The sequence below is a fragment of the Elephas maximus genome, chromosome 17 (genome assembly GCF_024166365.1).
Source record: "Elephas maximus indicus isolate mEleMax1 chromosome 17, mEleMax1 primary haplotype, whole genome shotgun sequence".
In the NCBI taxonomy this organism is placed as follows: Eukaryota; Metazoa; Chordata; class Mammalia; order Proboscidea; family Elephantidae; genus Elephas; species Elephas maximus.
Window position 1 is genome coordinate 88189473 of NC_064835.1, and position 16836 is coordinate 88206308.

The 16836-nt window shown below is 48.9% G+C and overlaps 1 protein-coding gene across 1 annotated transcript in view; it reads left to right on the forward strand.

The window, feature by feature from the left end:
- FAM178B (family with sequence similarity 178 member B) overlaps positions 1 to 16836 on the forward strand; it is a 98093-nt gene that overhangs the window by 43157 nt on the left and 38100 nt on the right. Inside the window, exons 9-11 of the mRNA XM_049856375.1 lie at positions 6742 to 6835; positions 7449 to 7625; positions 7937 to 8034. Of these exons, the coding sequence (XP_049712332.1) occupies positions 6742 to 6835; positions 7449 to 7625; positions 7937 to 8034 (369 nt within the window). The remainder of the gene's footprint in view (positions 1 to 6741; positions 6836 to 7448; positions 7626 to 7936; positions 8035 to 16836) is intronic.

The window sequence follows — 16836 nt, forward strand, 5'->3', positions numbered from 1 at the left end:
AAGAGCTGCCTCCTCAAAGTAGAGTCGACCTTAATGACGTGGATGGAGTAAAGCTTTCAAGACCTTCATTTGCTGATGTGGCACGACTCAAAATGAGAAGAAACAGCTGCAAACATCCATTAATAATTGGAACCTGGAATGTACAAAGTATGAATCCAGGAAAATGGGAAATCATCAAGAATGAAATGGAACGTGTAAACATCGATATCCTAGGCGTTAGTGAACTGAAATGGACTGGTATTGGCCATCTTGAATCAGACAATCATATATGGTCTACTATGCTGGGAATGACAACTTGAAGAGGAATGGTGTTGCATTCATTGTCAAAAAGAACATTTCAAGATGTATCCTGAAGTACAACGCTGTCAGTGATAGGCGCCTACAAGGAAGACCAGTTAATATGACCACTATTCAAATGTACGCACCAACCACTAGGGCCAAAGATGAAGAAATAAAAGACTTTTATCAGGTGCTGCAGTCTGAAATTGACCGAACATGCAATCAGGATGCATTGATAATTACTGGTGATTGGAATGCGAAAGTTGGAAACAAAGGAGAATTGATGGCTGGAAAATACAGCCTTAGTGATAGAAACAATGCAGGAGATCGAATGATAGAATTTTGCAAGACCAGTGACTTCGTTGCAAATAACTCTTTTTCACCAACATAAACAGCAGCCATACACATGGACCTCACCAGATGGAACACACAGGAATCAAATTGACTACATTTATGGGAAGAGACGATGGAAAAGCTCAATATCATCCGTCAGAACAAGGCCAGGGGCTGACTGTGGAACAGACTTACCAATTGCTCATATGCAAGTTCAAGTTGAAACTGAAGAACATTAGAACAAGTCCACAAGAGCCAAAATACGACTTTGAGTACAACCCACCTGAATTTAGAGGCCATCCCAAGAATAGGTTTTATGCATTGAACACTAATGACCAAAGACCAGACGAGCTGTGGAATGACATCAGGGACACCATATGTGAAAAAAGCAAGAGGTCATTGAAAAGACAGGAAAGAAAGAAAAGACCAAGATGGATGTCAGAGGAGACTCTGAAACTTGGGCTCAAATGTCGAGCAGCTAAAGCAAAAGGAAGAAATGATGAAGTAAAGGAACTGAACAGAAGTTTTCAAAGGGTGACTCAAGAAGACAAAATAAAATATTATAATGATATGTGCAAAGACCTGGAATTAGAAAACCAAAAGGGATGAACACGCTCGGCGTTTCTCAAGCTGAAAGAACTGAAGAAAAAATTCAAGCCTCAAGTTGCAATAGTGAAGGATTCTTTGGGGAAAACATTAAACGACACAGGAAGCATCAAAAAAAGATGGAAGGAATACAGAGTCCTTATACCAAAAAGAATTGGTCGGTGTTCAACCATTTCAGGAGGTAGCGTATGATCAGGAACTGATGGTACTGAAGGAAGAAGTCCAAGCTGCACTGAAGGCATTGGCGAAAAACAAGGCTTCAGGAATTGATGGAATATCAATTGAGATGTTTCAACAAACAGATGCAGCGCTGGAGGTGCTCACTCCTCTATGCCGAGAAATATGGACGACAGCTTCCTGGCCAACTGACTGGAAAAGATCCGTATTTATGTCTATTCCCAAGAAAGGTGATCCAACCACATGTGGAAATTATAGAGCAATATCATTAATATCACATGCAAGCAAAATTTTGCTGAAGATCATTCAAAAACGGCTGCAGCAGTATATTGACAGGGAACTGCCAGAAATTCAGGCCGGATTCAGAAGAGGACGTAGAACCAAGGATATCATTGTTGATGTCAGATGGATCGTGGCCGAAAGCAGAGAACATCAAAAGGACGTTTACCTGTGTTTTATTGACTATACAAAGGCATTTGACTGTGTGGATAATAACAAATTATGGATAACACTGCGAAGAATGGAAATTCCAGAACACCTAATTTTGCTCATGGGGAACCTGTACATAGATCAAGAGGCAGTTATTTGGACAGAACAAGGAGATACTGAGTAGTTTAAAGTTAGGAAAGGTGTGCATCAGAGTCGTATCCATTCACCATACCTATTCAATCTGTATGCTGATCAAATAATCCGAGAAGCTGCACTATATGAAGAAGAACGAGGCATCAGGATTGGAGGAGGACTCATTAACCTGCGTTATGCAGATGACACAACCTTGCTTGCTGAAAGTGAAGAGGACTTGAAGCACTTGTTGATGAAGATCAAAGACCACAGCCTTCAATATGAATTACATCGCAACATAAGGAAAACAAAATTTCTCATAATTGGACCAATAAGCCACATCACGGTAAACAAGGAAAGATTGAAGTTGTCAAGGGTTTCATCTTCCTTGGATCCACAGTCAACAGCCATGGAAGCAGCAGTCGAGAAATCAAAAGACACACATTGCATTGGGCACATTTGCTGCAAAAGATCTCTGTAAAGTGTTGAAGAGCAAAGATATCACCTTGAAGACTAAGGTGTGCCTGACCCAAGCCATGGTATTTTCAAATGCGTCATCTGCATGTGGAAGCTGGACAATGAATAAGGAAGACTGAAGAAGAATTGACGCCTTTGAATCGTGGTGTTTGGTGAAGAATATTAAATATACCATGCACTGTGTTAAAAGAACGAACAAATGTGTCTTGGTAAAAGTACAACCAGAATGCCCCTTAGAAGCAAAGATGGCGAGATTGCATCCTACATACTCTGGACATGTCAGGAGGGACGAGTCCCTGGAGAAGGACATCATGCTTGGTAAAGTAGAGGGTCAGTGAAAAAGAGGAAGATCCTCAATGAGATGGATTGACATAGTGGCTGCAACAGTGGGCTCAAGCATAATGACTGTAAGGATAGTGCAGGACCGGGCAGTGTTTCGTCCTATGGTACATAGAGTTGCTATGAGTTGGAACCAACTTGTCGGCACCTAACAACAACAACGGGCAGGCAGGAGGGAGAGGAAAAGGGGGTTATTGCTTCGGAGTGTTGAGTTTGGTTTATTGTGATGAAAAATCACATTGATTATCGGTAAGGCTGCACAGCCAATCGTTGTAGGCGCATACCTGTAAAAAGGTGAATTGGGGGATTAAAAAAAAAAAAGATACAACCCTCCGAGGCTGGACTGTGTGGATCGGTTGATGTCCACGTTGTTGAAAATAAAGTGGCCTCTCCTCAGGGGTGAGGCTGGGAGGGAGAAATCAGGAGGGCGTTTGGGGGTGAAAGGGCAGAAGAGGAGGCGCCCCCCGTGAGCACTGAAGGAAAAGGATGAGCAGGAGCTTCACCCTCAGTGGAAGGGGCTTGGTGTGGGCCCCAGCCTTCCGTGGAACGCACCTGGCGGTGCCCTCAGCTCACCTGGGAGGCGGCGGGAGGGTCCTTTGGTAGCTCTGGCTGCTTCTCCCAGGCTCCCTGATTACAAAGCGCAGCTGGAGGGCCCTAGTCAGCAGGCAAGCAGGACTGGTCGTTGCAGACAAGCAGCCTGCTGCTGTTGAGAGGTGCAGAGGTCAAACAGGTAAGTGGCAATTAATAGGTTGAAAGGGCACCCCATCAAGCAGAAGGGTGGCTGGCAACTGGCGCTCTTGGGGCAGTGTAATTTGACCAGGAGATCTTTGCTTCTCTCTCCCCTTGCCTTAGCTCAGGGTCAGTTTCCCTTCCTTGCATTGACCTTGGCTAAGTGGAGCCGAGCTGTCTGGTCCCGTTTGGTTTTGCAGAACAGCAGCCAGTGCGGTGGGGGCCCTGGCCACGGGGTGCCTCTAGAAGAGCAGTGGCTGCTGCTGTTTTGTTCTTAGTCATGGTGATGGTTTACACATTGTCTACCACATTTACTCTGACAATGCCTGGTGCCCTATATAGGTAGTAATTTTATTATGTTTTTTCATCCCTTGATGAAAACAGAGAAACTAAGGTGTATGTAGGTCAGTTAAAACACAAAACCAGCTGCTGTGGGGTCAGCTCTGCCTCCTGGCGACCCCACATGTGTCAGCGGGTTTTCAGGGGCTGATATCAGTGGTAGATCACCAGGCCTTTTGTTCCAGGGTGCCTCTGGGGGGACTTGAACCTCCACCCTTTGGTTAGCAGCTGAGTGTGTTAACTGTCTGCACCACCCGGGGACTCTGGGGGCCCGTCATGAGCCCCTTGTAAGATTTTTAGTGAGGGGAGAATGGTGTCCCTGAGGCCCACAGCCAAGCTCACTGATGGTGGCCGCCAGACTGGGAACCTCACCCCACCAGCCCCGTGCAGAGGAGGCTGGGTTGGAGGAGATGGTGTGGACGGAGCCGCTATGCTCGTGGAGTCAGTTGGTGGAACCTTCAACTCCTTCTTAACCTGAGGAATGCAGGGGACCTGGAACTTTGGGCTGTGCGTTTTCTGTGCTCTGTGGTCTCTTCCTGGGAGCGATGATGGGGTCCTGGGGATCAGCTGATGCTGAGTCTTAGAATAGCAGTCACAGACACCAACGTTTCAGTCAAGTGATTCCTCGGGAAGGCAGGGAATAGAGGAGCCCATTATATTGCCTGTCACGGTGTAACCCCCTGCCTGCTGCTCCCATGAAGTGGCGCAGGGAGATTCCCGAGCTCAGCAGGAGACTGTCTGCACTCCTCACTGTCCCAGCTGCTTCACTCTTCACCTTGTGACGACATTCCCTTGGGAGGAGGAGAGCGGCCTGTTCGCCTCTACACTTCTCCCCAATTCAGAGAAGATCTGTCAGCAGCTCACATTTCCAACACTGCTTCCCCGCCTAGACGCATCAAACTGTCTGAAAAGCAGGCTCACAAAGACGACTCTGCTTGCCTCCACCCTTGGGAAGTCTGAAGGCATTCCTACCCCTGTCAGTTAGCCCCACACACCTCCACTGGCTGGTCCCAACCAGAGCTCCCCCACCCCCCACAGACTGGCACAGGCCCCCAGCATGTCCCAGGTATGCCATCCAGGCTGGCAAACAACAGCCTCACCTATTCTCTGGCCCTGGAGCCCCTTGCCATCGAGTCGATTCCAACTCTTAACAATCCTGTGGGGCAGTTCTGCCCGGTAGGGTTTCCAAAGCTGTAATCTTTACAGGAGCAGATCGCCAGGTCTCTTCTGTGGAACAGCTGGTGGGTTCGAACCACCGACCTTTTAGTTAGCAGCCAAGCACTGAACCACTGCGTCACCAGGCTCCTTGCCCTGGCGCTAATAAATGCTAAAATCTGGAAGAATAGCCAAACCCAGCCCCAGTCCCCCTTTCACCAACTTCAGTCTGTTGGCGCACACCTCCCAAGTGCTTAGGAGACCGGCTTTCTCTCCTCTGAGGAGCAGCGCCAGTGCCAAGAAATAAATAGGAGCAGAGACTTCTCACCTGAGCCTGTGGGCCCAGTGCTCTTCCCGTGGCAGCAGCCAGGGTGCTGACACTTGTGATATTGTCGGCAGTATTGTCATCGCTGGTATCTTCGGTTATTGAGAGCCGTTGATATCAGGAGCTCTGAGCTAGTTGATAAGAGTGAAGAAGTGGGTAGACTGCAAAGGAGCCTTGTCATAAACTCCCTTGACATACTTGAAATCAGCAATGCACATCAGCCAGAGAGAGACAACCATTGGATGAAGGCACGCGGCCCTGCTCCAGCTTTTACCCAGCGAGCATTTAGGCTTGGGAAGCACATGATATGGGAGGTGTGACTCAGCTTCTTACCCATGCCACTCAGTATGAGGCTCTTCCCCCCCCCCCCGAGTGTGACACTGGCCCTTAACACAGCCGTGGCCTCGCTGACTTCACTCAGTGCTCAGCCAGACCTGCGTCGTCACTCGGGGAAAGCGGGCCATGCTGAACTTACCACATGACCGTATGTGAACTCAGAAGTGACACTTTTGGAGGGGTGTTCAAGACTCATTTTTACTCTGTGATTGTCACCTTAGTTGCTGACTTTAGAAGCTAACCCCAGTGTAAGCTACAGCTGTGGTGTGCTCTTTAGTACATGCAAAGAGCTACCATAAGCTTATGGACAAGGAGAACCCCTTTGAGGAAGACCCTTTTGGGGGATTGGGAGTGTGGTCTTCTAGCTTCCAAGCCCCAGAAATAAAAAGCTAGAGGCCTACTTGAACAGCAGGGTGTGGGAACCAGGCCTCAGGAGCCCCCCTCTCCCAATGATCTCCCCCTCCTGGTAGAATCCACACCCTTGAGGAGCTCCCACCCATGCTAAGTTATGGCTCCACCGTGGCCAACAGGAATCAGCAGAGGTAATGACCTGGCGCTTCCAAGGTCAGGTTATAAAAGGCTGCAGCATTTTCCTTCTGTCCCTTGGGTCACTGGCTTTGGGAGAAGCCAGCTCCCTTGTTGAGGGACCCAGCAGAGAAGCCCGTGTGGCAGGAAGTGGAAGCCTGCCAGCGACCACATGAGTGAGCTTGAAAGCAGATCCTCCAGTCCAGCCAAGCCTGAGAGGACTGCCACCCCACCCAACATCTTGGCAGCAACCTCACCAGAAAGGTCATGAGTGCCAGAACCACCCAGCCAAGCCACTCCAGGATTCTTTGCCCTCAGAACTGTGAGAGATGGTAAGTGTTGTCTTAAGCCACTGCATCGGGTGACTTGTTAGGCAGCGGTAGGTGACTGATACACGGCAACAGTGTACTAGGCTGAAGCAGGTTGTCAGCAGGTTGTCGGCAGGCTGTCTGTTCATGAGCAAGTGTAGGCCTCCTCTGTCTCCGTTCTCCTGTTGTATCCGCCTTGTCTCATTTCCTTATGTCTTGCTTTCTGTTGTGTTTTTTTGTTTCTGACCTTAGAGTGCTTAAAAGCAAAGTTAGCCTCAGCTGGGATGAGCAGCAGACTGCCCCCCAGGAGATGGCCTTGGACGTTAGCCTTAGCTACATCTGTAAGGTGAGTCTAATGCCTCCCTCACCCTGGCACGCTCGCTGCGTGAACTCCACATCTAGTTCCACGTCAGTTCCGACTCTCCCGACAACCGCATGTGTGTCAGAATAGAACTGTGCTCCACAGGGTTTCAGCGGCAGACTTTTTGAAAGTCAGTTGCCAGGCCTTTCTTCCAAGAGCCTCTGGGGGGACTTGAACCTCCAACCTTGCAGTTAGTAGCTGAGCATGTTAACCATTTGCACCACCCAGGGACTTCATTCCACAGTTAAGTCGGCCACTGTCGTTGAAAATCTCCTGTGCTCCCTGCTGCCTGCTAGAGCCGGCCCTACAGAAATCACCCAGTCTCCACTGCCAGGGCTGGCCCTACAGAAAGTACTCAGTCTTACACTAGGGCTGGCCTGACAGAAAGCACCCAGTCTCCACACTGTGCCCTGCCCCCGAAGGACCCACATACCGAGCCTTAAATCCAGGCTTTGCTGCTTGCTTTCCTCAGCTCTTAGCCAGCATTGCCAAGAGAACCGCAGTGCTGAGCCCTTCTGCCCTGACTCTGTCCCCTAGGAGGGCAGTTCTCTCTCCCCTTTCTGTCTCATTGCTCCCGCTGCCTTCCCTCTTCCCCCAGTTCCTGACTCTGTGTGCTCTAGCCCAGCCAGTGGCTTACACCGATGACAGCCTCCTGGGCCTAATGGAGCTGTTGTGCCAGGCTGGCCTGGACGTGGGGCTCCGCCTGCTGCCCAAGACAGATCTCCAGCAACTCCTGCTCCTGTTATTGGAAAACGTCCAGGAGTGGCCCAGAAAGGTACCCTCACCTCGCCCCCCACCGACCTCGCCCTCACCAACCTTGCCCCCTACCAACCTCGCCCCTCACCAGGCCCTGAGGGTGCCTTGAGTAGCTTTGTCACAAGGGACAGATGTCGCCCCTAGCATGCCCTTGCTGGGACGGCGTTGCTGGGGAGGTCACCTGAGTACCCAGAATGCTGCTTTCCATCCCCAGCCTCCGTGCTGACCCCTCACCCTCTAGGATCTCGCCCACTAGTGGGCTGGGTGGTGTGTTTGAGTGGAGGGCGGCTTCCTCCCCGCAGCCCCGCCTCAGCGTTACCCGTTCCACAGCTCCGGCAGCTGTGCTGTGCCCTCAGCTCAGTGTCTGACCACCATCACAACTTGCTGGCTCTTGTGCAACTCTTCCCAGACCTGACGGCACGGAGCAGGTGGGTCACTTCTCTGCCTGTGCCTCCTCCCTCTGACACACATCCCCGTGGGTCTGGGGTGGGCACGGTTCCATGGGTTATGTCCCCAGGGGTATCTGCAGGGGCACGTGGTAGTCAGGATTAAAGTCCACCTGTGATAGGGCTTGTCCTGGAGGGGTCCAGAGCCCTCCCCCCTCTGCCCAGCAAACCTCCCTCCCAACTTCCAAAACCCAGGAGAAAGAACTAAAAATAAAAGTCACTAATGAGTTCTTCACAAATGAAAAAAAAAAGCCTAATTTGCTAAACATGGTCTTATTTGCCAAACAATTGCTTTGCACAATTAACTTCTGACTGCGGTATCCCCACCCTTCTTTCCTTGGGGCTCCCTCCCCAGTCTTTGGCTGGCAAGTTCCTTCTTGTCATTCAGATCTCAGCTGAATTGTGTCCCCTGATTACCCCACACTCTCCCCTCAGCGAGCACACACGTGTAGAATCTCAGTTCATCATTCTATTTGATTTTCTAAGCGGCATTTATCACTGCTGGAAATTTCAGATCTTGTTTGCTTGTTTATGATTGCCTCTCCTCCGTGTCAGCTCTACCAGAGCAGGTACTTGTTTGGGTCGTGGCCACATCACCTGCCTTAGGCAGGGTTCTCAAGAGAGCAAAACCAGTGAAGCGTGTACATACAGACAGGGAGAGAGGCTTCTCTCAAGAAAATGGCTCACATGGTTGTAGAGGCTGGCAAGTGCCAAGTCTGTGAGTCAGGTGTCAGGCCGGAGGCTTCTTCTGACTCGCGTAGTGGCAGGGGCTGACGAACCCAAGATCCGCAGATCAGATGGCGGGCTGCTGGCTCACAGGCTGCGGAGGCTGATGAATCCCAAGATTGGCAGGTGGCACAGCAAGCCACTGGCTCAAGTCCCAAGAACCCAAGGTCAGATGATGACGAGCCAGATGCAGGATCCAAAGCAAGCAAAAGCCAGTGGGCTTTGCCAGAATGTCCATATATATTAGATGCAGGCCACACCCCTGAGGAAATTCCCCTTACAACTGATTGGCTGATAATATCAGATGACATTATGGAGATGATTACATCATTTCACAAAATGGAAGATAACTACAACACTCCATAACTACCAAACTACGTTATTATATAACTGCCAAACCACTGAGAATCAAGGTCCAGCCAAGTGGACACACAACCTTAACCATCGCACCATCCCACGTCTAGAACAGTGCTGGCACGCTGCTTGCTGGTGGTCTGTAAATTCTTCCTGAGCAAATTAATGAGGTGAACAAACAAGCTCAGTCCAAGACTGACCCTCCTGCCCAACCTGTCCCTGTTCCTCCTCCTGTCTTAGTACCCACCTCATATTTTAGGCCACAGCAGCAGGGACGTCCTTGCCTTTTCCTGAGCAGACAAGGCAATATCTCCCCTCACCTCCAGGCTTTTCCACGTGCAGCACCATCTAGAGTAGTGCCCCTTCCCACCCTTCTTCTCCAGGCCTGCCCTGGAGCCCTCTGTGGAAGCCCCCCAACCTTCAACAGGTGCCCCCAGAGTTACCTTCCCTGGGGGCTGTTCACCTGTGACCCTTCCCTGGTGGCGGTTATGGAGCAGGCTTGGGGTATTATTCACTGCACATGCCCAGGACCCACTGGGGTAAATATTTGTTGAGTGAACGCGTACTTGCCAGGTCCCACCATCCTGGGCCGAACTTCAGTCCTAAGGTGAGAAATCTGTTCTCTTATGAATCTGATGGAAGCAGAAGAGACCTCTTGACAGCCTGAAGGAAAGGTTTGCTCTATGATATTTGAAAGAATTGAGCTTCCGGAAGCACCATCTCAGGCCACTGGGCATGAACATCAGAACATGCCTCAGTGGGAACGGACCCCACTGAGCCCAGACACCCAGGACCCGTCCCCATTTGATCTGCAGATGCTAACCTCTGCTCCTACCTCAGGCATTCCATTGCCCAAGTCAGAAACAGCTGTCCTTCTCTGTCCCCACCCCGTTACCCCTGTTCATCCCTAAGTCCTGCCCGTTCTGCCTTCAGACTCCTAAATCCTCATTTATGGTTGCCTCTCCATTTTCTTCTCCATGTCAGCTCCTAAAAGTAGCTACCTTGTCTGGGTAACCTTCAGTCATCCTCTTGGCCCCACCCTGCTTTCATTTTGTCCTCTCTTAACCTGGACGATGCGGTGGCATTCTGTCTCATCCTCCTTCCCAGAAGTCAGCCCGCTCTGTGGGTCCATATAAGCACCGTGTGTGTGCTTTGCCTGGCTCCGCATTGCCTGCTTGACCAAGCTTTAGCTAGACCTCCAAGGCCCTGTGTCATTCAGCCCCAATTCCCCATTTTTTTCCAGCCAGGCCACATTATTTATGGTTGTTTTTCTGACATATATATATATATATATATATATATATATATATATATATATATATATATAAGAATATAGGATGAACCTTATTCTTTTTAATAACTGTGTAGTATAGCGTCCACGAGTCCTGGTGGCACAATGGTGAAGCACTCAGCTGCTAACGTAAAGGTCCGAGGTTCAAACCCACCCAGTGGCTCTGCGGGAGAAAGATGTGGCAGTCTGCTTCCATAAAGATTTACAGCCTTGGAAACCCTATGGGGCAATTCTACTCTGTAGGGTCGATATGAGTCGGAATTGACTCCGCGGCAGTGGGTTTGGTTTTGATTTATAGTGTGCGTGCAACTAGCCCTCTAATTACAGACATTTTTCCAGTGAATGGAGCCCTGGTGGCATAATGGTTAAGAGCTCGGCTGCTAACCAAAAGATCAGTAGTTCGAATCTACCAGCCGCTCCTTGGAAACCTCATGGGGCAGTTCTACTCTGTCCTAAAGGATCGCTATGAGCTGGAATTGACTTGATGGCAACGGGTTTGGTTTAGTTTGTTTTTTTATCCAGTGAATATCTCTGTAAATGAACTTGGAGCATCTATGCAAATATTTCTGTAGGATAAATTTTTTGAAGTAGAAACGCATTCCCAAAGAATGTAAACCTAAAATTTGGCCTCTAAAAACAAGCTCTACCAATTAATAATTCAGACCACCAAGTGGAGGGGAAGGTACCTGGTCCCCCATCCTCATTAACACTGTGTATTGTCAGTTTTGTTGGTAAGTTTTAGTCAATCCTGTGAGTGAAAAATGTCACCCTGTAGTTCTAATTTTCATCATCCCGATTGCCATTGAAACTGAGCATTTGTTCCTGTGATTGTTGGCCTTTTAGGTCTCCTATACTGTAAACTACGTGTTGGTTTTCCTTGTCTATTTTTCTGTGAGGTAATTTTTCTTATTAACCATATTGATTTACATACTGCTTATTATATCCGCCAGGCACTCCTTGGAAACTGTATTGGGCAGCTCCACTTTGTCTTATAGGGCCGCTAGGAGTCGGAATTGACTTCACGGCAGTGGGTTTGGTTTTTTGGCTTTATATACGTTACAAACATTGTGTTTTCTCCTGCGCCTGTAAACTGTCCTGTTTAAAAAGTAAAACTTTTTAACCTTTGTATATCATCTTTCAGCAACTGGAATTTTTATTTCTTTATTTTACTTTTTCAGTAATTTTTTAAATTACGAAATAGATACAGACTTACAGAAGAGTTGTGTAGATAGTAGAGAGAGTTGAACTGGAATTTCTGTGTAGTTGAGTCTTTCCATCCCAAGAGTACAAGTATTGTGGGCCGAACTTCACTCCTGAGGTGGGAAGCCAATCTCTGCCTTGAATCTGATTGAAACAGAAGGGGAAGGACCTGTGTTTTTCCACCCCTGAAGAACTAGTGGCTCCAACACCAGTCTTTTGGGTTTAATTTATAATGTCTTCTTCCACTAGATCTGAAGCTACCTTCACCAAAGCCCAAATGTATTAAAACTGTGATTTCAAGAATCAGTGCCTTTTGCAGGCTACCCTTACAGCTTCAGGGCCTGTGATAAACGGCCCATAAATGCTGAGGAGCGGATAAAACTGTACAATCTTCACCTTGCTTTTAAGTCAACAGGGGTAATATATAAGACCCTTGATAGCAAAGAGGGCTTGTCATTGGGATGGGTGTTCTTTATTCATTTATTTGGAAATTTTCTTTTATTGGTTTTTCTAAATAAATAATGCATTCACATGGTACAGGATTGAAAGGGTACCAAGAAGTATATAGTGAAAATTTGTCTCATACTTGGCCCTGAGCTGCCTAGCCGTGTACTCCAGTGTGGGTCTCTGAGTACTTCAGAGAGCATCTGTGTATATGCGGTTCCACCCCCTACATCTACCTATTCTGTGCCGCCTTTTCTCTTTACGGAATATCTTGGCAATTATTGTAAACTGGGTCCTTCTTTTTCACAGGCATGTTGTGTTCGGTGTGGGTCTTTAGCCTTCCCCTCCCTTGCTCCCCCAGTTTGTTTGGGTGGTGGCGATGTTGCAGGAGCTTGCTGGCTGCCTTGTTCTACCCCAGCTGGGGCTGCCCATTGGGCTCAGTGCCCAGACTGACCCCAGGAAGAAGGGTGGTTTATTGAACTATGGGCAGTCACACACATTTAGTCTGCTTGACTCTAAGCACAAAGAGAACTCCGCATCCCATCAACATTTGCCAGTGCACCCCCTCCCTGCTCTCGTCCATCAAGCCTTCATGGTTCTGGGTATGCTGCAAATTTAAGGAAGAGAAGTTGTAAAAAACGGTGGCATGGGGGCGTTGGCCGCCTCCTCTCACTTCACAAGGGGAAGGAGAATTACCATCAGCACCAACAGCCCGAGGCTGATTCCTAGGAGGCAGAGGTCAGACATCCCTCCACCTTCCAACCTTTTTACCAATTCTGACACCAGCTGGCCCTCGCACGGCACTCTGTACTCCTCTGCTGGGTTCCGTAATTCATTGCAAGGCCTCACAGAACTCAGAATATACTCACAGTTATGGGGTTTATTAGGGAAGCAGCAGGTTACAATTCAGGATCAGAAATGCTCAGGATACAGCTTTTCCATCAGGACAGCCTCTTTTCTGCCGTGCCTGCAGGCAGGCCTCTCCCTGGCCCTCAGTCCCTCGGCCTGGCCTCTGCCCTGCTCAGGCAAGTGTTACAAAGCTTTTTAGTTCTGCCAATAAGTGCCCAGGGGCACTCTACTCTGCCAGTAAGCCTTGGCCTGAAGTCACTCAGCTCTCTCGCCCCGTGACGTGCTGTGACTTGGCAAGCCTAGCTCCGCTGACAAGTCCCTGGAGACACACCACTCGGCCCGGAAGCCTCCTGCCCAAAGACTGTCAGCTCTCTCGCTCCATGGGTTGGCACACCTGCTGTAATAGCCTTGCTCTGTGGGCCAAGAAGCCCACTGCATCACCTAGCACAGGTTCCCTGGTCCTGCTGCCACCATTTCTCTACCACAACTTCTTGCCGTCTTGCACCATCTCTGGTGTTACTCTTTCTCTCTCTGGCTCCTGGATCTAGGAAGTTCTCAGTGCAGGGACCCCAGGTCCAGAGGATACACTCTACTCCTGCTTCTTCTTTTGGGGGTAGTCAGGTCCCCCTGTCCACCTCTGGGATGGCTCATTTTAAGCCTAGTGGGATGGCAAAACTGACCAATCCCCTCGTTAGGGTTCCATTCACCTTATTTGCATAGTTCCACCCCCACAAGAGTGCTGTCCACATTATTTGCGTTACTGGCAAGCTGTCAGTCTCCTTGGTGGGCCACAAGCACTTCATTTGCATAGTCTCCCACCCAGTCATTTGGTGGGAGTTACAAGACCATGGCATGAAAGGCCATGTAAAAGCAACCCATCATACCGCAGGAGGTGAATTTAACCATGAAAGATTCAAGTAAGTAACAGAGGAAACCACCGGGAATGGGGCCATAGGAAGAGGAGGCTCTTGGAGGCCTCAGGATCTTGACTTTTCCCCTGGGGTGGCTCTAGGGGATGGTTGGGAAGAACAGTGTGCCATCCCAGCTCTGCCCGTGGTCTCCAGGACATGCTCAGAGCAAACTCCTGCAGCCGTTCCAGGAGCCCTGTGAGAAAGAAGACGGCAGCTGAGCCTGAGGGCCGCCTGACCTCCCTGGAAAGCCAGGTGCCTCCAGGCTCTGGGGACCACTTCCTTCACCCCCTGTGAATGTTTGCTGAACATCTTGTGCACACTCCTTTACCGTGGCCTTCGAAGTCCAGGAGAAGATGAAACCCATTTAAGCAGACCACCTGGTCGGATGGAGGGATGAACAAAGGGTTGTTTCCTAAAGTGGGTTACAAAACTGGCCCTGGCAACAATGTAGAGTTCTTCACCTCGTGGACTGGCATAGATAAAAAAGAATGATGGTGCCCAGAGTTGGCAAGGGTGTGGTGTGAATGCCTTTGCAACTGCTTGGGAAAAAATCAAGTAAATGACTTTAAAATGTGCAAACCTTTCAAGAAACAGTTGAACTTGGGGAGAGAGAGATTGTTAGCCAAGATCTGCGGACAAGGTGTTTAGCATAGTGATGTTTATGGTAGTCGAAAACTGAAAACAGCTTCAGTAGCCCCCTATAAATTTAGTTGTGCCCATATGACAGAATACATGAAAAACTACTTGCTATTGAGTCAACACCAGCTCATGGTGACCCCATGTGTGTCAGAGTAAGAACTGTGCTCCGTAGAGGTTTTCAGTGGATGATTTTTTGGAGGTAGATTGCCAGACGTTTCTACCAAAGTGCCTCTGAGTGGACTCAAACCTCCAACCTTGTGGTTGGCAGCCGAGCTACAGCGTTAACCCTTCACACCACCCAGAGCTCCACAGAATACTTCACCCCGTACTTAAAAATGATGTCATGGAAGAAGGGGAATGTTAAAAAAAGTAAATGAAAAAAAGGCTATAAAGCCATATGTAAAGTGTGATTCCAATTCTGTTTGGGGGAAAAAAAGTAACCCTGGGACATTGAGATTAACATAAGTGACTTTTCTCTTCTTTGGGCTCTTTTCTGTTTCCCAAACACCCTCCTGAGCTCCCCGCTTCTACTCTGAATCCCCGCAGCCTGTTCCCACCCTTCAGCCAGGATCACTTACATTTAAGAGGGGTCATAAGTTTTGTTACAGAAAATTCCAGACATATACAGTGAAACCTGTGAGAGCCGGAGCTCGATGGGATTGCCTTGTTTTTCAGGCTCTGATGAGTTTTCTGCCTTTGACAGGGTGCAGTCTTACCATTTTTGTATTGCTTGGTTTCAGCAGAAAATATTTGGGTTTTCCTTCTCCGACAGGTTTCCGCCTTACACAGGTTCTGGCTTTTGCACGTTTTACTGCACAGAAGTACAGAATGGTGTGGTGGATTCCCTGCACCCATATTCCACTTGGGCAGCTTATTAAGTTCTTAATTTATGGCCATTGTGATTTATTTTTACCCTACTCCCTTCACCGCCCCCCCCGCCCAGGTTATTTTGACACAAATCCCACCCAGCTCATTTGATCAGTTTATCTGTCAATGTTTCCACAGGTATCTCTAAACGATGAGGCTCTTGTTGTTTATTTATTTACAGGCTCTTGTTTTTTAGCATAACAACAAGGTCATCACATCTAAAACATTTAGAAGAAGGATGAATTGAATCAATCAATTCAGTCACTTCCCAGCTCCAGAATCCTTTGGCTTTGGCTAATACCTAGAAGAATGTCATGAGTTTTTAGGATGGCCCTGAGGCCCCTCTTGCTGGGGCCCCTGCCCTCTTGAGTCTTGATGCTCATCCGCTCTTTCTAGAACACTCTCTCCTTCCCCCACCTCAGCTGAAAGGTCACCTCTCAGAAACCTTGGCTGATCATCCTTTCTGGATTAGCTCCCACCTCAGGGCTCTCTGGAGCCCTGGTGGCGCAGTGGTTAAGCGTTCAGCTGCTAATCAAAAGGCCCGCTGTTGAAATCCACCAGCCTTTCCTTGGAAACCCTATGGGACAGATCTACTCTGTTCTATAGGGTCACTATGTGTCGAAATCAACTTGACGGCAGAGGGTTTTTGGGTTTTTTTTGCAGGGCTCTCCAGAACCTTGCTTTTCTCTTTTTTCATTGATTTATCAGTACCTGAAATTTGTTTCTGTGCCTTCTGCCCCATCCCCCATTAGAATGTAAGTTCCCTCAGGTTGAGAGTGAGGTCTTTTTGTAACTCACCAATGTACAACGAGAAGCGTTGGCTTGAAGTGGAATCCTGGTCCCCAGCATGCAAGGGTCCCCAGCATGCAAGGGTCCCCAGCATGCAAGGCAAGAGTTCTGCCACTGGGCCCCTGCCCCCTTCTGTGGAGCTGGATCCAGTGTTAACTAATTGGATTCTCAGAGGGAAGATGGAAGGGTCCAGGGAGTGGAGACTGCTAGCTCCCAGGAGCAGCAGTGTTCACCAGGCTCTTCCTGGTGAGGGGTCTTGCCTGGGTCACTGCTGCCTCGCACCCCTTGGCTACTGACTCTTTTGAGCCAGGTTCTCCAGCTTCTCATCAATTCCGAGGCTCCCCAGTATCATCTTAGCCCAGTTCAGCCAATTCTGGCCAACAGGAAGAAACTGGGACCTTGGGAGAAAGCAACCTGGTCAACCTTCATGTCTTCTGAGCACTGGGGACTCGAGCAGCAGATGGGGACATGTTTCATAGCTTTCCCGAAAGCCCTCTTTGTTTCTTTCCATGTTTCATGCTGCTGGGGAGGGGCCTGCTCAATTTACTTCCTCCCAGTCTATCAGTCTCTCCTGGCATCATTTCCTGGGCCCTTGTTCCTTTGTTAACTCCCTTCCTACTTGTTCTTTAGGTTTGCCTACTCTGAAAACTGCCCTGCCACATGGAGTGGTGCCAGGATCCATTTCCCTTGTCTTCACCTCAGCCCTTACTGCTG